The following is a 23,996-nucleotide window of genomic DNA, read 5'->3' on the forward strand; positions in this document are numbered from 1 at the left end:
TTGATGGTTTTTGAGTAGAGGTGATCAAAGTTATACTTTTAGAACATTAGTTTGATTGTGTTTGGAGAGTTTAAATGAAAAAAGCTTAAAGATTAGGGGACTGGTTAGGATGATAATGCAATAGAGTTGGATTGGGGCATTGGAATATTGAAAAAGGCCATTTCTGTATGAAAAACATTTTGAAAAAATAATAATATATTTGGTTATTAAATAGGGAGATGGGGAGGGGGGGAGTTTATAGACTCAATTCTTCACCAACATCAGGATTACCAACAATGGATTACCCCTGACAAACAGTAAGTTATTGGGGAGATGGAGAGTTGATTTTAGTATGTCCAGAATTTGAACCATTGGCAAGACATCTTGTGGGCATTAAGGATTAGGTAGAAGTGGAGTTAGAATTCAGGTCTCCTGTTTATGAGTACTCAACTCAGAACTCCATTTGAAATCAGATGCATCTTTTTCCATGAATAAACACATATCAGAGAGTGATTCATTATCCTCTTGTTCGTTTGAAGAGAAATAAAAAAGTGAGAAAAAATGAGGTTATTTCTGAAAGGGATGGTAAATAATGAATGATCACAAATTAGAATCCTAGATGGTAGTCAGGAATGGATTTAGCAAATGTCTGTGAGGAGGCGGACTATTTAAGCTTTGTGTCCATCATTGCAAACCTCTTTCCCATTTCTGTAAGTGCCAAGCACAAATGTTGTATGAGTCCTTCCTGCCAATTTCCATGAGACTTCTTTAGTGGCTTCCTAGTTTGAGAGGGCCATATTTCCTCCTGGCTGTTGCTATATGAACTGTTTTCCTAACTACTTGCAGAGGTTTTCTAATCTGCCTATTTTGAACTAGTATTAATCATGTTAGCATCTCTCATGAATGCTCTAAGCAGTACTCTTTGTAAATCAGGGGAGTCCTACATGGAATATTTTCTTCTTTCTTTCACCTTAGTCTTCCTATTCAGCCACTGAGAAATGGTATTGGATGCTCACTGCCCTGACACAGTGACTAGAGGCCTAAACTATCTTTTGTTAAAAATCTTTAAGCAAGGTCTGAAGACTAGTTTTTATTGCTTTTCTTTTTCTTTTCCCTTCTTACTTTGCTATCTTAGGTATTAATGCTACAGGTTAGCAAAGCTTTGATCTTTAGGCTTTTTGATCATCTGGTCTTTATATTTTTTTACTTTACAAGTTGTTTAGCTTCCTTTTGGTCTTCTAACAGCTTTTTCCCCTTGTTTTTCAGTCAGTCCACTGATCCCCTTTTTCCAATATACACATATACATGTGAAGACAGAATATATGCTCATTCTACAGCTGTGTTACTTGAGCGTGTGGAATAGTAGCCCTTTACATCCTTCTTTGCTTCTTCAAATCTTTGTGCAGAAGGAGGTTACCCCAGTGACCGGGCTCAGCATCTTGTAAAACTTGAAATGAGTATTATGGTATCTTGGAGAAGCCCAATCTTAGGACCACCTAACTTTTTCCTCATTTTGTGGGGTTCTACTATAATTTAACAAACTAAATAATCTCTCCCTTGAAAGAAATTCCCTCTTCTAAGCTGTTTGGGAGGTTTATTCCATTAGCTAAATAATTTTATTAATATTTCCTGGATCCTTTTGATTGAATTTAACCCTTAATGATGTTGTTAGAGCTATTATGCTGCATTTCACTGATTATAAAGCTCTTTTCCCCCGATATATAATACCTAAGTAACGATTGGCCTAGCATCAGCTCCACTTGTCTTGTGTAGCTAGATAATATTCTAGGTAGGAACTAGATTAGGTCAGTTAGTGATTTAGGTTCAGGATTTGAATGTAATGTAACACCTAAGGACCTTAAAATGCAATTAAAAAAAAAAACAACCACACTACTTAGAATAAGATTTAAAAGGGATATAATTTTAAATATTAAAAAGAATACCAATTCAGATAAAGAGCTACTCTGCAATGTTATCTTTTCCTCTCCCTCTTTCCCCCTTGGCAATCAGCAACACAAAATGAGAATGACTAGGACCTCTGTTCCCTCTGCCAAGCCCTTGAATCCAACAAAATATTTGAAATTCTAGGAGTCTATGTGGTGGTAGGCTAAGTTGTCTCAAACTCAATAGAGCACAAATTTTCTTTGGCCCTTGATTTCTCTTTATAATTCCTAAAGGGAATCAGGTTTCTTGGACAGAAAAATCAATAAAAGATCTTTGGGAATAATATCTACAATAATTAGAACATTTTTTTTAAAATAAAGGAATTATTCTAGGAAGATATGTGTTTTAGGAAGTTAAACTTATATTTTCATTCAGTTTTTCCAGACCTGATGTTGATCCTCAAGACAGTCTAGATGGAAAACTCTTGTTACCCATTTCTCAGATATTTTAGTGATCTCAGTTGCATTTTGTTTGCCTTTGTTCATTTTCCTCATTGTAAGAGTAGTTTTCCCTTTGACTTTTGCCATTCCTTTGCATCTTAGTATTTTTAGTGGAAATCTGTAGTTGGAGTCATTCTCAGCTAAGATTTTTCCTTATGGAATTTCTTCATTGCCCCATAATGTTTCTCAGGCCATCCCTTATCTACAGTTGTTTTCTGCTAAACATTGGATTATCTTTTCTCTGATGTATAAATTTTATTTTCAGATGCTGTTTTCCTTTTTCCTTTTGCCATTTTCTAACTTTGTATCCTTTCATATTCTTTTCCCTAGTCCTTTTCTTTCCATTCCTATACTCTTAACTTCTGATACTAACTTTAGACTAACATTAAGATGTAGCTTCAAACTACATTCAGCATGTCTTTCTTACTTGACAATTAGCAGTCCTAACACCGCCTCTGTTTTTTAAACCCTGACTCAGCTCATGTGAAAATGCTCATGTGAATATTTCCATTCTCTTTTGTTATGGAGGATAATTTTTGAGATTGAAAGAATTCAATGGTTTCTAATATTCTAGGAAGCACCACTTTTCAAGGAGAGAAGACAGCTGACTCTTTCAGGTTAACAACACAAGCTATCTTTCAAGATATTTGAACTTCATATAGCAATTAAGACTCATTTCTTTTGTCAAATACCTTGTTGTAAAATAAGGAAAGGCTGAATTTTTTCCCCCCATATAATGCTTATAATTATCTACTGGAGACATTGTGCCAGAGATGTCATTTGCCCTCAACCTCATGCAACACCAGAACTCCCAGATTAAAATGTAATGAATCATATTAAAATATAATTGAAAAAAGTTTTCATGAAATAAAAATACAGTACAATACAGATAATGTTAATTTGTGGTTTTCTGAGTCATTATGAAGCCTAGAGAGATCAGTTTTTATATGAGTTTGATACCACCACTGGATGCCACAGACTCATTCTGTATAATCATGATAGGAAAGGCCACACAGAACTGGCAGCCAACTCTCTTTGGTCTCCCTTAATGAGAAAGGTTGTGTCCTTGGACACATTGGATGTACTTTGGACTTGCTAATCTCAGGATTGTCTCACACCAGTATATAGCACAATTTCCTGGAGAGAGTTAATGACTTAGTTGGCATTTTCTGTTTTGTGCTTCTCAAACCCACATGTGCCTTCACCATTACAGACAGCCAATGGGAATGTGGAGGCCAAGGTGGTGTGTTTCTACAGAAGGAGAGACATCTCAAGCACCCTGATTGCCCTGGCGGACAAACATGCAAGTGAGTGCTCCTTTGGGACTTGCACCTCCCTTTGGGTCTCTGGGACTAGTGGAAGTGAGGAGAGGGAGGGAGGAATCATTTGCTTCATGCTCTTCTCAGTGGGGCTGGGAATGCAGCTGGATCTGGGAGGGTGCTTGCCACTGGCAGGGTGGACTGAAGATTAAGAGCTCAAGTACAGATCACAGTTCTTGGTGTGGTGCCAGGCATTGTAATGACTACAGTTTTATCAGGTTGGTGTTAAGGATGGATTCTGCTTTTGGCTCTATCTTGACTATATCTGAGCATCTTGATGAAAAGGGTCAGCATTCTAAAAGCTAATTCTCTGGGTTCTGGGAAGGGTATTTAATTTTCTGAGCATTGATTATTGAGGTATTCCATTGGCACATGGTAAAAGTACATTTTCAGCCTTCATTTGTTTTCTTATTTTGAAATATTATATCAGTGAAATGTTTGTGAGACCTGCTGAATGAAGTAATGTAAAACTAACTTAAAAAAATTTGTCTGCCTTTCCTGAAACCCTTTAGACATATCTTCAATTACAGACTGTTGAGACCTTCTAGTTTCTATGAAACTATTCAAGCATTCTTTTTTTCTTCCTTCCTTATACTTCCCAAAAGATTTCCAGATGTCTTTGAATTGAAAAATTAACTCATCTCTCACATTGCTCTACCCTTTTACATTGCATGTTTAGAGGCAAGCTCTCTTCCCCTTTAACCTAAGTACTTACTTTTATGAGCTTTATATAATCATAGATGGAAATATTAGCAGTTAAAAAACTATATATAATATAAATAAATATAAACTATATATGTAATATATATAATAAAGCATTTGGGAAACATTTATTGAACTTCAATTTAAGTCATTAGAAAGACTGGTTTAAGTTTTTTCTTGTTTATAGAAACTTTACTTATATTCAAAACAATGTGATTAACTTTCTGTTAACATTATATTTTTCATAACTTAACAGTAACCGTAGGTCTCATTGCTAAACAATAGAGAAGCACCACACATTTTAATTCAGTGATTAAGTTTAAGTGTTTCCAGGTCAGTTTGTAGGCAACATCCTCACACTAAGTGATGGTTGATTTATCTAAGTCAGCTTGAGTACATTTATGATTGGAGGTTGTTGAGGGCTAAACCATCTTCAATGTTTTTTTTTCCTTTTAGTAGGAAGAAGAACAGAAGCATCAATAGTTGGCAATTAAATAATGCTCTAAAGTTTAAAATCATTTAATTTGAACCTTACAACAACCATATGAGATATTATTATCCCAATTTGCAACTGAGAACTAAAAAAAGCAGAGAGTAAGAAGGTGGCCATTATCGCTAAAACTAAGAGACACCTGTATAATCTTACATGAAAATAAACTTCTTTTATTGATTATTTTACATAGTTTTAGATGATGTGATTGTATATGTATATAACTCATCAACATGATTTAGACTGAATTTTTTTAGGGCAGTGTCAGAAAAATAAAGTGCCAACCCAGTCTTTATCTTCTTCCTTCTAGTGACAAAGTCAAGCTTTGTTTTAAAATTTCTCTAAATGTTTCATGATTAAAAATGAGTATGTCTTTCAAAGGAAGGCAACCTGCTTTCCATGCCTATATAAGAATCTGCTGCTTTCAGAAAATTAGTACCTGAATCTAGGTAGTTGTTTTATTTCCTCTTGTTGATTGTTGGGGGTTTTTGTACCAAACCTCATCAATTTTTTAATGGTCCTGAAATGTATTAGTTTTTATGTTAAAGACTGCCTTGTATCTATCAGTTATCTCTTCCATAGCTAAGATCCTGGTCCCCAGAAAAAAACAGATTCTAACTTGAGAATGGGCTGTATTCAAAAGTTTATTTACATGTTATTTTTTTTCTTAGAACTCATTGATTAATCATTTAGTCAATCAGCAAACATTTGGTAGTAACAGGAAAATTCAGAAGAGAGAGTTTTTCGAGAAAGAAATTTCCATTTGGGATGTGTGTAGTTTCAGTTGTGTACAGATCATCCCCTGACATTAAAATTATAAAAATGAGGGTGAAAAGAACCTTAGAGACCATTTGGTTCCATACATAATTTGTGATATGAGCTGTGGGAGACTAGAATATTCATCTTGAAGTCATTTGCTTACAGATAAAAATTGATTTAGAGGGAAACTGATGAGATCATCAAGTAAAAATTTAGGAAGAAAAGAGAAGATCTTAGGACAGCCTTGATGAATATATAGTTAGGGGACATGATATGATGATAAAAAATTAGCAGCAGAACTTGAGATGGAACAGTTAAACAGAAGAACTAGTAATGTAATGTAATAAAAACCCATGAGGATAGGGGTTTCAATTGTGTCATGACATAGAGATGTCAAGAAGAATTGAGAAGAAGCTATAGAATCACTAGTTAAGAATGTTTTAATAAACAGGAACTGTGTTATCCATTCTTATGTACCCTGGATTATTCCACAAGAGCCCATTTTATCCACAATGTAATTGTCTTCAGGGCAAAGACTTGCACATAGTAATTACTGACTAAATGTTTGTTGAATTAAATGGATGAAATATGGTGTATTTTGAAGGAAGAATAGTTTAAAAATACATTATTCCAATGTTAGTAATTAACCCATAGAAAATGATTTTATATATGTTATATAATTTGAATAAGTTTTATTTCTTCTAACTACTGGTGTTGAAGGGAAATCACATTTAAATCTATTGACAAGAACTTTTGTTTTCATATCTCAGTCATTTTTGCTGAACTTTTCTTAGCCCAAGCTTTGAGCCTTCCCTTATACCAAAGGAAGAAAAAATAGTTAAGCAAAATAAACATTACATGCAGCATTTTACATCCTTAGTCCCCTACCTCCAACAAAAGCAATGGAGACTCTTGTTCTAATTTTTTCTGAGTCAGAATTGGAAGATATAGCCAAAGTACTTAAAGAAGTTTTAAATATATTTTATTTATGCCTTTTGTCTTTTCATCGTGATTATTTCTTACCTACCCTCCAAATTGGAACCTTCCCTTTCAACAAAGGAAAATGATTAAGTAAAAACAGCCAGTATAGACTGTTTCTTACAATGTATAAAGTATCCCAACCTAGTTATGCCTCACCTCTTTTTCATTAGAAAATAATTGTATTCATTTTCTCTTCTCTTGTGTATCATCATTGGTTATGGGTACTTATGTTTTTTTGTAGCATTCAATGTTTCTGATTATTTTATCTCCTTTCACTCCACCATTTACTTTCCTTTGCCTAAATTCATATGTATCACTGGTATTCCTTTTATATTTTTCAATCATTATTAGAGTTGTTTGTTGTTTCTGGTTTTAGAAATTAGGTGAATTGTGATTAGAAGACAGGGAAAGAGAATTTTCCAGGTACCTAGTTAACATTCAGAAGTAGGGGACAAGGTTAAAGAATGTGTGTACCACATAGTGTACCACATGACACCCATATTGATGGGGAATACATTCTGAGATATATTCCAGGATGCTGGAACCACAGATATAAGGGAAAACCTGATAACTCTAAATATAGATGTGTGTGTGTCTCCCTCCCTCCCCCCAAGAAAGTGAAAATGAAAGAAGAGATCTTCCCTAGGAGCAGACAAGTCCCTGATAGAACTCCACCACTGAACTCCAATTAGTCCCTGGGATAACTAGAACTATAGTAGGAATTAGCACTTCAATAAGATAGTACCCTAAGCTGCCCACCAGGTGGCAACATTGAATCAGGACTGCTTAGTTGCTTTTTAAAACTAACTGATCTTTTAAAGTCATATATAGGCAGTTTAACTTCATAATTATCATGTGTTAAATGCCACCTTTTGGTTACAGAATTTCCCGTTTACTAGATTAGAGCTGGGTAAGTATATAGATTAATCAGTTCAGATGTATCACTACAAGTTGAAACAAGTCAAATATATGTTTTAAATCAGAGGTGGTTAGGTTTCATCTTGTACATAGTCTGCTTCCATGAGAATGAGAGAAGATGAAAGGTTCTTCTTGCTTTTGGGATGAGTGACTCTTGGCCTTCCCCGCACTTAACCTTGCTTCTTGGTTTTGAAAATAATAATGAATCAACCTGAGGTGAAAACAAAAAATAGACCCATTGGTAACTGAGTCTTGAGGTGGGTTTGAAGCTATTTCTTTTTCTGAGTTAGCAATCCTTTATTGTTATAGTCTTCTTTAATCCTTACATCTAAACCATCCCAGACTTAGAAACAACTATTGTTAAAGAACTAGCTCCCTAATTGCATCATCCTATTGTTAAACAACCTTCTTCTCTGGAATCTTGCAGCATTTTCTTAATGAGGACTTCCTTTATAAAAATCACAGAATCACATAGTTGGGATCTAAGAGTCAGTCTAGCCTAAATAATTAGAAGGTAAGTTACTTGATGGAAGAGACTTGACTGGCATATATTTGTACTGAATACATTTTTAATTGCATTGAACTAATAGTTTAACAAGAATCTTCTTTACAATATGCCTATAAATATGCATCTAGCTTTTACCAAAAGACCTTTGATGAGACAGAACTGATTGCTAATCATAATATTTCACTTTTAGATAGCTTTAATTATAAGGAAATGTTTTTTACATCAAGACTAAATTTTTTAAGTGTTATTGGCACTGACCTTTTTCTTTACATTGTCATTTCAACTCTCCTACCTTCATTGAAACTTCTTATGAATAGAATTATGTTTGCCTCCTTGTTTCTCTTATGTGGAGTCTATTTCTTTATCTGGTTCCCAGGAGTGTTACTGGTTTTTCAAGCACTCAGCATTTGACTTCTTTTCATTGATCTTTTCATTTCTGCTGTCATAGTCATCAAACATTATTCTCTTGATTTTGCTTATTTTGCTCTACATAAGGTTCTTCCTGATTCCTCATTCCTTATTTCTAAGTGCACGGTAATTTTTTCATAACATCATATCAATTGCCAGTTGGTTCATTATCTGTTTTATTTCCATCTTCTTGCTACTGTAAAGAATATTGTTGTGAATATTTTGGTGCATTTTGGACCATTGTTCCTATCTTGGAGTTACTTGAAGATATATGTAATCCTAAAGAACAGGGACAGGCACAAGGACAAGGAAGGGGTATAAAGGAAAGGGTCTAAGGTGGAGAAGGGAATAGTCATAAGTAAAATTAGCTCCATTGATAAAGGGAGGAATGTGAAAAAGAGAATCTTAAAGGGATAGTAAGAAAGATTAAAATCTGGGATCAAAAGCAGGGTAAGGAGAAGAGCTACCACAAGGAGGAAACACTTTCCTTTAGAAGATTATAATTGTCAGACACTCAACTATCATGTTCTCGTTTGTAAAGAGGGAGTTGAGGAAAAAGTATGATAAGATATAAGAAAACAGTTAATCATAACTGTTTTTTTTTCCCCACTTTAAACATCATTTTATTTGGTCATTCCCAAACATTATTCATTGGAAACAAAGATCATTTTCTTTTCCTCCCCCCCACCTCCTTCCCACCACCTCTCACATAGCCGACGCACGATTCTACTGGGTATCACATGTGTTCTTGGTTCGAACCCATTTCCATGTTGTTGGTATTTGCATTAGAGTGTTCATTTAGAGTCTCTCCTCAGTCGTATCCCGTTCCCCCCTGTAGTCAAGCAGTTACTTTTTCTCGGTGTTTTTACTCCCATAGTTTATCCTCTGCTTGTGGGTAGTGTTTTTTAGATCCCTGCAGATTGTTCAGTGACATTGCATTGACACTAATGGAGAAGTCCATTACCTTCGATTGTACCACAGTGTATCAGTCTCTGTGTATAATGTTTTCTTGGTTCTGCTTCTTTCGCTCTGCATCACTTCTTGGAGGTCGTTCCAGTCTCCATGGAATTCCTCTACTTTATTATTTCTTTTAGCACAATAGTATTCCATCACCAACATATACCATAGTTTGTTCAGCCATTCCCCAATTGAAGGGCATCCCCTCATTTTCCTTTTGGCCACCACAAAGAGCGCAGCTATGAATATTCTTGAACAAGTCTTTTTACTTATTGTCTCTTTGGGGTACAAACCCAGCAGTGCTATAGCTGGATCAAAGGGCAGACAGTCTTTTATCACTCTTTGGGCATAGTTCCAAATTGCTCTCCAGAATGGTTGGATCAATTCACAACTCCACCAATCATAACTGTTAATATGATGAACTCACTCATAAAATGGAAATGGATAACAGAATAAATTAGAAAGCAAAATTTGACAATATGTTTAAAAGAAACATTTTCAAACATCAAAATTCAAATATGGTCATAATGAAGAGCTAAGACCTACTTTGCCTCAGTTAAACTAAAAAAAGCAGGGGTAACAGCCATGATTTCACATGAGGAATGGAATGACCAACCACTTCAACATTTTTGCCAAAAAAACCCGAAATGAGTCACAAGAGTCAGACATGATTAGGAAAGTTTAATATATACCTTTCAGAACTAACAAATTTAAACAAGGGATGATAACTAAACAATAAGGAAGTTAAGGACATAGATAGAACATTAGAAAACTTAGAGATGACAGATTCCCAGCAATTCCTAGCAAAAAAGAGAATGGGAATAGAAAGGGCTTTACATATTCTTAGTTGCACATGACATTTTTACAAAAATTGACTTACATCTCATCAAAAATACAGAAAAGCAGACATATATTTTTAAATATATTTTATTTGATCATTTCCAAGCATTATTAGTTAAAGACATAGATCATTTTCTTTTCCTTCCCCCCACCCCCCATAGCCGATGCATAAGTCCACTGGGCATTACATGTTTTCTTGATTTGAACCCATTGCTTTGTTGATAGTATTTGCATTAGAGTGTTCATTTAGAGTCTCTCCTCTGTCATGTCCCCTCAACCTCTGTATTCAGGCAGTTGCTTTTTCTCAGTGTTTCCACTCCCATAGTTTATCCTTTGCTTATGAATGGTGTTTATTTCTCCTGGATCCCTGCAAGTTGTTCAGGGACATTACACCGCCATTAATGGAGAAGTCCATTACGTTCGATTATACCACAGTGTATTAGTCTCTGTGTACAATGTTCTCCTGGTTCTGCTCCTCTCGCTCTGCATCACTTCCTGGAGGTTGTTCCAGTCTCCATGGAACTCCTCCACTTTATTATTCCTTTTAGCACAATAGTATTCCATCACCAACATATACCACAGTTTGTTCAGCCATTCCCCAATTGATGGGCATCCCCTCGTTTTCCAGTTTTGGGCCACCACAAAGAGCGCAGCTATGAATATTTTTGTACAAGTCTTTGTGTCCATTATCTCTTTGGGGTACAGACCCAGCAGTGCTATGGCTGGGTCAAAGGGTAGATATTCTTTTGTCGCCCTTTGGGCATAGTTCCAAATTAGAAAAGCAGACATATTAAGCACATCAGTTATCATGTTGTAATATGAAAGAAAGACCCTTCAAGAATTAAAAAGTAGAGACAAAATAATTTTAAAGAATTAATGGGTCAAAAAAGCAAAGCAGAAAAAAAAACTGTCAAAGTGGTAATCATGTGAAAGTATACCAACTTATAGATGCAATGAAAATAATTCTGAGGAGAAAGTTTTATATCTAAATTATTTAATCGGCAAAAGATAGAACAAAACACAACTGATCTCCCAGACTTTATTTTATAATCTGTTCTCCAGAAACTCACATCAACTTTGAAACTTATTTTTCCATAGTATTTCCTTGCTTGGGATCCTTCTCTCCCTTTTAATGAAAAAATTTGAGAATTGGACATTGGAGAACTCCCAGGGCAGCCATTTCATCTTTTCCCACTTGCCTTCAGGACTTTGTTGTGCACCCCCTCCCTGCTGTTTTTCAACTAATTTTTATGTATTGTCTTTCCCCATTAGATTGTGAGCTCCTTGAAGGTAGCAACTGTCTTTTGCCTTTGTTTATCCAACACTTGGCTAGTGCCTTGAACATAGACACTTAATAAATGTTTATTGACTTGATGGAACAAATCACTGAAAAATTTTTTTAAAAAATTAACAGTTAAGAAATCTTCAAGTAAATAACAGTAGAAATTCTGATAAAGTGGAGATTGTTAAACTAAAAAACAAAAAGACTATTGAATTGATTTTTTAAAAGTATATTTTCCTTCTTAAAATCCTTACCTTCTGTCAGAGAATCTATTCCTTTTGATCTATTATTTTTCTTTGTAAATGATTTTCTTTGTCTTTTAATTCTTCTGCCTTGTTTTTGAGCTGGTCAATTCTGACTTTCCAGGCATTATTTTCTTGTTTTAAGTTCATGTGCCTATGTTATCAGATGACCTACTTATTGCTTTTTATGTTCTTTCCCCAATTTTCTTCAACCCGTCTTTTGGTTTTTGAGCTCTTCCAGAGCCTGCATCCAGTTCCCTGGAGTTTTTGATGTTTTGCTTAATGTTCCTTGGTCCTCCTCTGTTCCATCTGTTCTTTGTTCTTTTTCTGAATAGAAGCTTTCAGTGGGAATTTCTTTTTTCTTCTTCTGTTGTTTACTCATATTTTCCCCAGGCTTCCAACTCCGAGAGAGTGGGACTGTCTGTGCATCGACTTTTCCACTTAAATCTCCTTCACGCACAAGTGTTTTTTGTGCACACTCATCTACATCACAGATGAAAGCACACAATCGTCATCCTCAGTTACCAAGAGACTACTACTATTGCCCTCCCCTCCTTATGGGCTGTACACTTGCTCCTCTGGTTATTTGCTGGTTTTGTGAGTTTGAGCTCTTATACCCTCTGGAGGCTTCTTCTCTGCTCTGCTGGTATATGGGATTAGGCCAGTTGAGCTGACCTGCAGAGCTAATAAGGCTAAATTCCCCCCAGCTGCACAAAGGCCCAAAGTGAAGGTGTGGCAGCTAAAGGCAGCAACCAACTGGTCCTCTTCTCTGCCAGCTGCCTCCCTGCCAGTTGTGGTCAGAGCCCAAGCCTTACATGGTGGAACCAAGGCACTCTTGTGGTTGCAGCCCTTGCCCTGAGATCCTACCATCAGCCAGTCTGAGTCCCACTGCAGGTCAATTCACAGTTGGTGGAAGAGGGATGTTGGTACTTTCCTTCTTTCCTGTATACCCAAGAATTCAACCTTCTCTATGTACCTTTTAAGTTGAATGGAGCAGGAGAGTTCTGTGACTCTGTCTTGTTGTTGGATTTGGATTTTTGTCTTTTTTGAAGGTCTTTGTTTTGATTGGTATGGAAGGGTAGTCACAGAGCATTCAATTTTTGCTGTTTCTAGGCCACTATCTTAACTCTGCCCCACTACTGTCATAGAATCTAGGGTAAGGTACCTCTTGTCTCATCTCCCTTTATCACTTGAGCCTGTGCCAAACTAGGAGCTTTTTTTTTTTAACCTCTTTACCTTCTGTCTTGTAATCAATACTATATGTTGGTTTCAGGTCAGAAGACCAGTAAAGTCTGAACAATGCCCAGAGTCACACAACTAAGAAGTGACTGAGGCCAGGTTTGAACCTAAGACCTCCCATCTCAAGGCCTACCTCTCAATGCACTGAATCCTTGCTACCCCCACTTTTTTCTTTTCTTAAAAAAAATTAAAAATAAACAGTTAAACTGATTTTGAAAAAGAGAATAATCAAAGTTGTATCAAAAATAAAGGAGAATGTACAATGACCAAGAAATGAAGGAAATTATCAGAAACTATTTTGCTTAATTATATATATCCTTATAATATAATCATATCATTGCTCACAACTGATAACTTAGAAGAAAATAATGGACACTTAAATATAGAATATTCTTATTAACAAAAGAAGAAATAGTATCCCAGCATCAGAAAAAGAAAATAGAAATGAATTCCCAATGAAAAATCTTTTAGAATTGGTTGTGTTCATGTTTGAATTCTATCAAACTTTAAAAAAAAAATTCCAATACTACACAAGTTGTTTGCATTAATAACAAAAGAAGACATTCTTTCAATCTTTTTCTGTGATGATAATGTGGTAATTGATATCTAAACCAGGAAGAGAAAAAGATTTTCAAAAGGAAACTATAGACCAATATATTATTAGTGAATGTTGATGCAAAAGTTTTAAATATGAGTAAAAAAAAGTGAGTAGACTATTACAACAAATTAGAAAGATTTCACACTCTGACCACATTGGGTTCATACTAGTGGTTAAACCTTGTGGTTGGTTGGTTGACTATACATAAAGCCATGCTTAATTCTATGTAATAAAGAATCATATGATTTTGTACATAGATCTTAAGAGGATTTTTGTTTTTAAAAGTTTCTATTAAAAAGAAATCCTAGAAATGAATGGATGTTTCCTTAATATGGTAAATCAATCTCTAAATCCAAGACCAAATATTATATGTAATAGAGAAAAATTACCGGGCTTTCTGCTAAGATTAGGAGTAAAACAACACAATCTCTTATCACCAGTGATATTTAACATAAGATTAGAAATTCTTAGTATAGCAATAAGACAAAAAAAAATGAGCAAATGAGCATAGGCCATGAGATAACACAAAAGTTGTTATATCTTCTCTTTCTTACATCATGTTGCAAAATATTTTCTCCCTCTCAGCCATCTTATGTAAGAAATCAGCACAATTGATTGCTTAGTAATATATTGAAAAATATGAAAATATGTACATTGTGTAACATCTGTGGCCCTCCCCTCTCAACAAAGGGGTGAGTCAGTTAAGAGCTTGTATTCTCTCATATCTTCAACTGAGTCTTTAAACTTTATAATTTTATTACTTTTAATCTTTTGCTCATATTTATTAGAAAAGATTCTAGGGTAGCCCACTGCATAGGATGTTTGCATTTTGCTCTGGAGATGCTTTTTATGATATTTTTTAAAGTCCTGTGCTGTTTAAGGATTTTTAGCACAAAGAGTGTTTTCTTTGTCATAGGTCTTTTCACTGTCTTTTGAGATGATGATAATGTTTGGGTTTTTAAGATGATTGTATTGATTGTTTTCCTATGCTTTTATTTTGATTGTTTCCTCTTCTAGGTGGCTTTTTCCACTTCCTTTTAGAGCTTGCCTCTTGGATTCCCCTTTTCCGTTTAGCCTCATTCCTAGAACAATGACACTCTGTAGAGAGAACACTGCTCCATGTTAGGGCCTCTTTCCCACTATGTTGAACCTTTCTTGTATCCCTGGTATAGATCTCACTTGGTCATAATGAATGATTTCTTGGATAAAATTATCACTGTAATTTTAAATTATTTTTGAGTTACTGATTGCTATTGATATTGTCCTTTTTTCCCTGTGTTTTATATTTTCCTGGTAGAAGTAATAGAACTATTTTTTCCTTATATCTATGCTTTGATAAAATTCTCAGGTATTTACATTGGGACCAGGAGCTATTTTTCTTTGATTATACCTTTAAAGCTTCATTTCTTTCCTTTTCTGAAATTGGATTAAACTCTCTTAATTAGTGTTCTTACAGTGTTCTTTATATTTGTGAAGATATTCAGTTTTGTTAGTACATAAATGTGCATCATGTAGTTATTTGTATTCTGGTTTTGCTGTGAGTAGGATTTTGTTTTCTTATGCAAACTATCACTTTTAAAAAATTAGATTATTTAATACATTCATATTAAAGATTTAGATTTTCCTCCATTAGTCTTTAATATCTTAGTATTTTTCCCATGATTTTTCTCCTCTTCTGCTGTAAACGTATTATGTTCCCTTTAGTTACCCCTCTTTCCCTTTGGGGTTTTGCTTGCTAGTTCCTTTTCCTTCCTGCTTTTATCAGATTATATAATTGTTCTTTCCCCCCTTTTTTCTCTGAGTCAAGTAGATTCCCCCTTCTATACCTTTCCTTCAGTTTCCTATTTTTAAATTTTCATTTTTGCATTCTTTTTCAAAACAGATTTTTTACTCCTCTGTCATTTTGCCTTTTCTAGACTGCTGTGTTCTGATTCATGGCCCCTGTAATTATCTAGTTTCTCTCATTTCTTTGTATTACTCATATAGTCAACATGTCCAGGTGGTAGCTGGGTGGCTCAGTAAATTGAGAGTCGGGCCTAAAGACCAGAGGTCCCAGGTTCCAATTTGGCCTCAGAAACTTCCTAGTATGTGGCCCTGGGCAAATCACTTAATCCCAATGGATGGAAGGTGGGGGTTAAAAAAAAAAAACCAAAAAACTTCCATTTCTAAGTATTCATTTCTAGGCTCTCCTCCCTAGTTGTTTTTTTTTTTCCACTGCCTTATAAAGTTTATCTCATGAATTCCCCTATTCTGTTGAGTCTTAATCCTAGGACTATGCCATTTATATCAGATTTCTGAGAGAAATTATTCCAAGGTAGGGTCTCTCTCCCAACATGCCCCTTATTATTGTGCATCTCCCCCCCCTCCCCCTTCTAATACCTTCTCTTTGATACTGGTTTTTCTTTTTTATCCTTCTTTGCTTTCCCCCATTTTCTCCCTGAATCTTTGCTCTTACTTCTAGGTATCAGGTGCCCCCCCCCCGAATTCTGTTTCTCCCTCTCCTGATATATTTCAAGTGATCTTTTCAAGCTCCAATCTATTGGACCATTGCCAGGGCAAGGTACCCATCTCCCTAGATTGAACCCCTCTCTCTCTGTCTCTCTGTCTCTCTGTCTCTCTGTCTCTGTCTCTCTCTCTCTCTCTCTCTCTCTCTCTCTCTCTCTCTCTCTCTCTCTCTCTCTCTCTCTCTGAAAAAGAGTTAGGCAAGGAATATAGGGTTGGGTTTTTTTTGGTAAGTGTTGACTTGTGTGTCAAATTTGTAGTGCAGCTTTATTATTGGTAGTATAGGAGGTAGGAAAAGGATGTTGTTTCAGTTTAGGGTAAATGAATACAATTTTGTGGATTTTAAAACTTTTTATTTCTGGGTGTCTTAGCCCCTGGAGACACATGAAGATGCTTTATATGTTTTGGAGAGGTTTTTGTTGATCACATGACTTAGAAATCCACAGTTACCTTCTTTTGCAGACCATAGTGCTCATGGTGGGGGGGGGGGGGGTTCCTAGAAAGTCAGCCTTAACTCATTAAAACAATTAAAATTTGGCCAAGTTGTAGGAAATAAAATAAATCATCAGCATTCCTGTATATAAATAAGAAAACCTAGCAGGAAGAGGTAAATACAGAAATTTCCTTCAAAATTACCATAGAAGATAATCCAGAGCGGCTCTATGCCACCGTAAGAATCCTCTCCAACCAAGATTAAAATATTGCCACAAAACGAATATAGTAGTGAAAGAACCAACAAGGAGACAGAGTGAAAACAACTTTCAAGAAAAGAAAACCACAAAAAGTAGGCAGAGAACATTTGGGGCACTGGGGTGAGAGAAGAACAGAGTCAGCCAGAAGCTGTAGCAAGGAGAGAAGAGCAAGCCACACCCCTCACCCCACATCTGCTGTCTGAAGTTCAGGAGCCTATGCCCAAACCAACATCCAGATCCTGAGATCCTGCTTGAGCAAGTAGTGGTACAAGTCAACCCATACCCCCTTGAAATTTCGAACCTGTAAAGAAGTCTAGGGCCCGAGCACAGGGAGTTCACACTTTGGGGTGGCTGACAGTACTAAGTACTGATCTTTTTGCATAAAGTTCAGGGCAGAGCTCCAAGACAGGACAATCAAGGGCATGCCTGATTGGCTCAAGTACACAGTCAGACCAAAAACTTGAGCCTAAGTCTAGGGCTAGAATTTGATCAGCCCCCTGACCTGATCAAGATCCGAGTGAGATCAAAAGCTTACACCTAAACCTGAGGCAATTCTTTAAGCTATCAGCATCTCAAGAGTCAATTGAATCAACAAGAGGAAGGGGGCTTTCAGAGCTCATGGCCCTCAGACCATCACATCATCTCCCAAAGCCTATCTATAATTGAAAAATGAGCAACCAATAAAAGCACCTAACTATAAAGAATTTTTATAGAGACAAAAAACAAGGTACAGACATAGAAGGGGAAAGCGAAAGCCAATACACACAAAGTCCAAAAGAAAAATGTAGATTGGACACAGATTCTGAAAGAACTCAAAAAGGACTTTTAAAAAAAATAGTTAAGAGAGGCAGAAGAAAAGTGGGAGAGAGAAATGAAGAAATCAACCAATTAAAAAAGGAGAACCAATAAATGACAGAGGAAAAACAGGTCTTAAAAATCAGAAATGACCATTTAGAAACTTATAATTTCATGAAAAATAAAGAAATAATAAAGCAGAATCAAAGGAAGGAAAAAACAGAGGAAAACATGGAATATCTTATTGAAAAAACAACTGCCTAGAAAATAGATCTAGGAGACACAATTTGAGAATTATTGGACTACATGAAAGCTTTGATCAAGAAAAAACCTTGGATATCATCTTAAAAAGAAATTATCAAAGATAACTTCCCAGAGATCCTTGAACAGGAAAATAGAATTGAAATTGAAGGAAATCACAGGTTACCTCCAGAAATAAATCCTCAAATGACAACTTCCAGGAATATAATAGCTAAATTCAAGAGCCACCAAGCCAACTAAAAAATATTTGAAACAGCCAGAAAGAAACCATTCAGATACCATGGAGCTACAGTCAGGATCACACAGGACCAAGCGGCTTTTACATTAAAGGATTGAAAGGCATGGAATATGATATTCACGAAGGCAAAAGATTTGGATTTACAACCCAGAGTCACCTATCCAGAAAAAAATGGGTATATTCTTTGGGGGATGGGGGTGGGGTATTCAATAAGATAGAAGATTTCCAAGCATTCCTGAGGAATAAGCCAGACCTAAACAAAAATTTTGAAGTCCAAACACGAGACACAAGACAAACCCCCAAAGGAATGATGATCTGGAGGATTTCTATGTGACCTGGAAAGACCTCCAGGAATTGATGCAGAGCAAAAGGAGCAGAACCAGGAGAACATTGTAACACAGTAAAATGTAATAGACTTCTACTAGCAGCAATGCAATGATCCAGGACAATCCAGAGGAATTTATGAGGAAAAAATACTATCCACATCCAGACATTTAGGACTGTGGGAATAGAAACACAGAAGAAAAATATATGATTGATCACATAGTTTGATGGGGATATGATTAGGGTTTTGATGTTAAAATATCACTATTGCAAATATGAATAACATGGAAATAAGTTTTGAACAATAATACATGTATAACCCAGTGGAATTGCTTGTTGGCTCCAGGAGGGATGTTGGGAAAAATGATGAATCCTGTAACCATGGAAGAACACCCTAAAAATAAATAAATTAATGAATGGATAGATAAGTAAATAAATAAAGACATGGCAGGATAATGTTTGGTATACCCATACCCCAATTAATGCAGAAAGAACTCTGTTTGACATAATGTACTGGCAAAACCATACAATGGTCTGGCAGAAATTAGATATGGGCCAGTAGTTAACCTTGCACAAAAAACAAGCTACATGTATATATGTCGTATATATAAAATGTCACATCGCAAGAGAGAGGAGCAAAGGAAAAAAAATCACTCTGCAGGGTTCTTAACTAAATAAAATCGACTATTTTGCATATATAAAACTAGAAAATTTTTCGCACAGTTTTTATAAAGCAAAAATTAGGATGGATTCAAGTTAATCGGGGAAAAAAAATTTTATAACCAGTTTCTTTGATAAAGTTCTCATTTCCAGAATGAAGAACTGATTCAAATTTAGAAGACTAAGTACAGTCTCTAGTAGATAAATTGTGAAAAAATATGAGCAGTTTTTAAAGGAATAAATTCAAGCTTTTAGTAATCATGCAAAAAATGTTCTGTATCACTAATAATTAGAGAAAGGTAAATAAAGCAACTTTAATGTTCTATTTTACCTTTTTTTTAGATTGGCATGGGTGACAGAAGAGGAGAATGAATAGGGGAAGGGTATACAGATTTGTATAGTACCTGCTAAGTGTCAGGCACTTGTGTTAAGCTATTTATAAAAATTCTTTCATTTACTCCTCAGACCAACTCTGTGTTGTTGGTGCTGTCATTATCCCCATTTTCCAGCTGAGGAAACTAAGCCAAACAGAGGTTAAGTGATTTTCCTAGTGTTACAAAACTAATAAGTGTCTGGGACCAAATTTGAACTCGGATCTTCCTGACCTAGCCCAGTGATCAATCTATTGCACCACTTTTCTTCCTCAGTGTGGGAAAACATGTACACTAGAATATGGTTGGTGGAGTTATTAATAGTTCAGTTTTCTGAAAAACTATTTTGGTCTCTTTCCAGAAAGTTATTCAAATGTTCATATCCTTTGAACTATAACAACTCTTATGCCATAAAGTAATCAAAGAATGGACATGTACAAAAATATTTATAGCAACTTTTTGTGGTACCAAAAATTAAAACTCAGTGGATGTTCTATTATAGGGAATTTCAGAAACAGATTGTAGTATATGGATACAATGGAATATTACTGTGCCATAAGAAATGTAGAAATCAAAATTTCAGAGTTAACATGAACTCATACAGAGAAGTGAGAACAGTTTTATACAATGATGATATTCTAGAGAAAAATAATTGAAAGATTTGAGAACTCTGCTCAACTGTCTTATAAATAAAGATTCCCCGCTCTACTAAGAGTACTGAAAGGATACTTGCTTTCCTTTAACTAAATGAACTTAAAATGCAGTTTCAAAAATGACTAATATGGGAATTATTTGGCCAGACTATATAAATATGTACTGAAAGATATGTTTTCATTTTTTTTTCAATATATTCAGTGGGAGAGGAGGCTAATTTGAAAGGGACAGTATTATAATAAAGCAAATATTTGTCTCCTGAAAAATAAAAATGAGCAAAAAGAACTTAAAAGGGCTTACCTGCCTTGATGAAACTTTCTCTGTTCTATTATGTTTGATCCTAAGATTTTTGGGAGGAACTTTTACCAAGTTAAGCATGTTGAGAGGAGGGTAGTCAACATAAGAATCACAGATGATCATTCTATGTAGGGATTGTTTTTAAAAAATGAGTATATTTATGTTGGAGAAAGAGGACTTAAGGATCAAAAATGCTGGCATTTTCAAATGTTTATTCTAAACTTAGTAACCACCAACAAATCTAACCATTCAAGAAAAAAAGGTGGGGATAGCTGGATAGCTCATTGGATTGAGAGCCAGGCCTAGAGACAGGAGGTCCTAGGTTCAAATGTGGCCTCAGACACTTCCCAGCTGTGTGATCCTGGGCAAGTCACTTAACCCCCATTGCCTAGCCCTTACCACTCTTCTGCCTTGGACCCAATACACAGTATTGATTCCAAGATGGAAGGTAAGGGTTTTGGAGAGGAGAGGTGGGATGGAGGGAATGAATGGCCTTAAGGATGGTACTCAATACTTGTGTTGAGAAGATCCAGGTTTTAATTCTGCCATATTTATGGGTAAGCATTTTCCCTGCTCAGAGCCTTGGTTTTTTCAAATTTAGAACAGTAGTGATGATAATTGTGCTTGCCTACCTTACAGGGTTTTTGTGAGAAAAGTGATTTACAAACTTTAAAATGCCTTAGGATTGTGAGTAACTGTTGCATAATCAAGAAGGAAAAATGTTTATATATAAACCACCAACTTTGTTATTTGTAGGGAAGAGAGTGGGAAGTGGACAGGACTTAGAATTTGTTGAAATCTGAATTTAGATTCCACCTCTGACATTAGCTATGTTATGAGAATGAAATAAAAAGCATTTATTAAATCTCCTGTTGAATGATAGCATCTTTAGGCTACGTAAGTTTCTGAGTCTCAATTTCCTAATTTAAAAGCAGGACAGTATTTGTACTATCCTCATGGCACTATTATCAACTCATTGTGATTCTTGTTTGTTTCCAGAGCTTGTGTGTATTTTCTTGATGCTTGCTGGTGCTATTTTTTAAATCATAGTTGTGGACAGTATACATTTAAAATCATTTTCTATACCTCTGATTACCTCATTTCATTATTCGGAGTTTAGATTTCAGTTCTGCCACTTAACCAACATCATTGCTGTTTGCAGATCACTTAACTTTCTTGGCACCTCAATCACTGTGATTGATTTTGAGATTTTACTAGATGATATGTTAGGTCCCTTTCTGCTCTATCTCTACTAAATGCTTTTACTCATGTTTTTCATTCTTTATGGTCCAATCCCATTGAATTATATACATATGCTCCAGTTTATTCATTCTTCTGTCAAGTCTTTGGGCATGTGGCTTATTTACAGTTTGTGAGAGTATTAGAAATAAAATTGCTAAGAATTTATTGTTCTAGGTAGAGTTTTATTTTCCCTTTCACTGATAACTATGGGATATAGTTCTAGTAAGTAGAATTACAGTTTTAGCAAGTATGAAGTTTTGTTGCTTATATGTTAACAGTTTTTCCAGAAAGATGACACTGATTCATTCATAGCTTCCCCATTAGTATAATATAATATATTTTTCTCTATAGTCCTTCCAACAATGAATTTTAACTTCTTTGCCAACTTAATGTGTGTAAATGGGAGTCTGAGATGTTTTTATTTTAATTTTTTGAGAACATAGTTTTGTAGGTATTCCTAATCTACTTTTCTTTATAGAACTTCTTGTTTATATGCTTTGACCACTTATTTATTGGGGAATGAATCTCATTCTGTTAAGTCTGTGTCAGTTCTTTATAGTTTTTTAGATATTAGATTTAAAAAAATATTTTGGCAATATTTTTTATACTGGGATCTTTTGTGCAAAAGCTTATTTTTACATAGTCATTTCTATTATCCTCTAACTTCTTATTTGTTGACTTGGAAGTTTTGAGAATTTGGCAATATTTTTTTTGGTACAAAATTTTTAGTCAGTTTTTTCGTGTTACCTGCTTTCCAACCAACTCTTTCCTGGCCTGTCCTAGATACTTTTGAAAACAAATTATAGAGTTTTTATCCTTATTAGATTTCATCTTGCTGGTTTCAACTTGGTATTCTAGCCTAACCCTAATCACAGAATTGCAGTGACAGAAGTTGAATGTTAGAGAGCATGTGTCAACTCCTTCATTTTGCAGATGAGGAAACTTATCCACCTAAGATTATACAGTAAGTGGCTATGACAGAATGCAAATTCATGCCTTTTGATTCTAAGTGTATTGCTTTTTCCATAAGCACAGATTGTTTTGAGTCTCAATTGAATTTTATCAGATAATTTGTAAATCTAATACCTATCTTCCTTGCCTTTATGGATGTCATTGTTAAAGATATTTAACAATACTTCTGTGAGTATTAAATTGAATCTATACAATGTCTCTAGAGGTCTCTTTCTAGGTTTGTAGTAATCTTTTATGCCTAATGATACGTTGATCTACCAGACTTTTAAATTTTACAAGGTAACTTTTAAAGTATTTTGTTTTCTGTTTTCCATGAATATTGATTCTGTCTGGTAGTGTCCTGCAGTTTGAAAACCTCTTTTTGGAAGACTGGGCTGTCTTTATAGACAAATAGGTAGTGCAGTGGATAGAGCACCCAGACTGGATCAGGAAGACCTGAGTTTAAATCCAGACTCAGATGCTTACTCATTGTGTGACCCTGAGCAAGTTACTACTTTTTGCTTCAGTTTCCTCATCTGTAAAGTGGACAGGAGAAGGAAATGACAAACCTCTAGTATCTTTGCCAAGAAAATCCCAAATAGGGTCCCAAAGAGACTGAATAACTTTTTGGGGCAGCTAGGTGACACAGGCTGGAGTCAGGAAGATGCCCCTCCCTGAGTTCAAATCTGGCCTCAGACATTTACTAGCTATATGATTTATGGCAAGTCACTTAACCCTGTTTGCTTTGGTTTCCTTATCTGTAAAATAACGTGGAGAAGTAAATTGATAAATCACTCCAATATCATTGCCTAGAAACCCTTAATGGGGTCACACAGAGTTGGACAACAAGGACTATATTTGGAGCAGATGTCCTTTAAACTAGATGGAGACTTTTGGGGGGTAGCTTTGCTAAAACTAGAAGAGCTAATCAGTATTCAGAATCCTGGCAGGGCCCAAACATGAGTTTCTGGGACTAAAGCCAGGTAGTTTGAAAAGGGGTTCTGGGAAGAGGATCCCTACCATCTCTTATTCAACAAAATTGTGTATTCTCTTTTCTTAGAAATCTTTGAATGGTTAAGTTAACTCCACAGAGGTGTGACTCTTTCCATATAATTTATAGAGTCCCTGCTGGTTCTTTTTAATAAGCATTAAGTTTTCAGACTTCCAAATCTTCCTGCATAATTTAAATATGAAAATGTTTATATAATAGGTTGGAGAGTATGTGATGTTGTGAAATTAGATGTCCAGATAATTCTGTCCTTTGAGAGACTATAGATTAGATAGTTGAATACTCATGGTAGGATTCGTGGTGCTAAAGCAGCCAACCAGAAATTCACAGTATTATTTTTATGTTTTAAAATCTTGAATTTTCTAAACATAGTTATTGTATGGACTGTGGTAGG

At 35.3% G+C, this 23,996-nt stretch overlaps 1 protein-coding gene across 6 annotated transcripts in view; it reads left to right on the forward strand.

Annotated features, from left to right (window-relative positions):
* Window positions 1–23,996, forward strand: part of MTA1 (metastasis associated 1) — a 192,445-nt gene that overhangs the window by 52,900 nt on the left and 115,549 nt on the right. For all 6 annotated transcript variants that reach the window (XM_016425614.2, XM_056821296.1, XM_007473327.3 and 3 more), the window contains exon 3: window positions 3,577–3,670. In XM_016425614.2, the coding sequence (XP_016281100.1) occupies window positions 3,577–3,670 (94 nt within the window). The remainder of the gene's footprint in view (window positions 1–3,576; window positions 3,671–23,996) is intronic.

Source organism: Monodelphis domestica, chromosome 1 (genome assembly GCF_027887165.1).
Source record: "Monodelphis domestica isolate mMonDom1 chromosome 1, mMonDom1.pri, whole genome shotgun sequence".
Lineage (NCBI taxonomy): Eukaryota > Metazoa > Chordata > Mammalia > Didelphimorphia > Didelphidae > Monodelphis > Monodelphis domestica.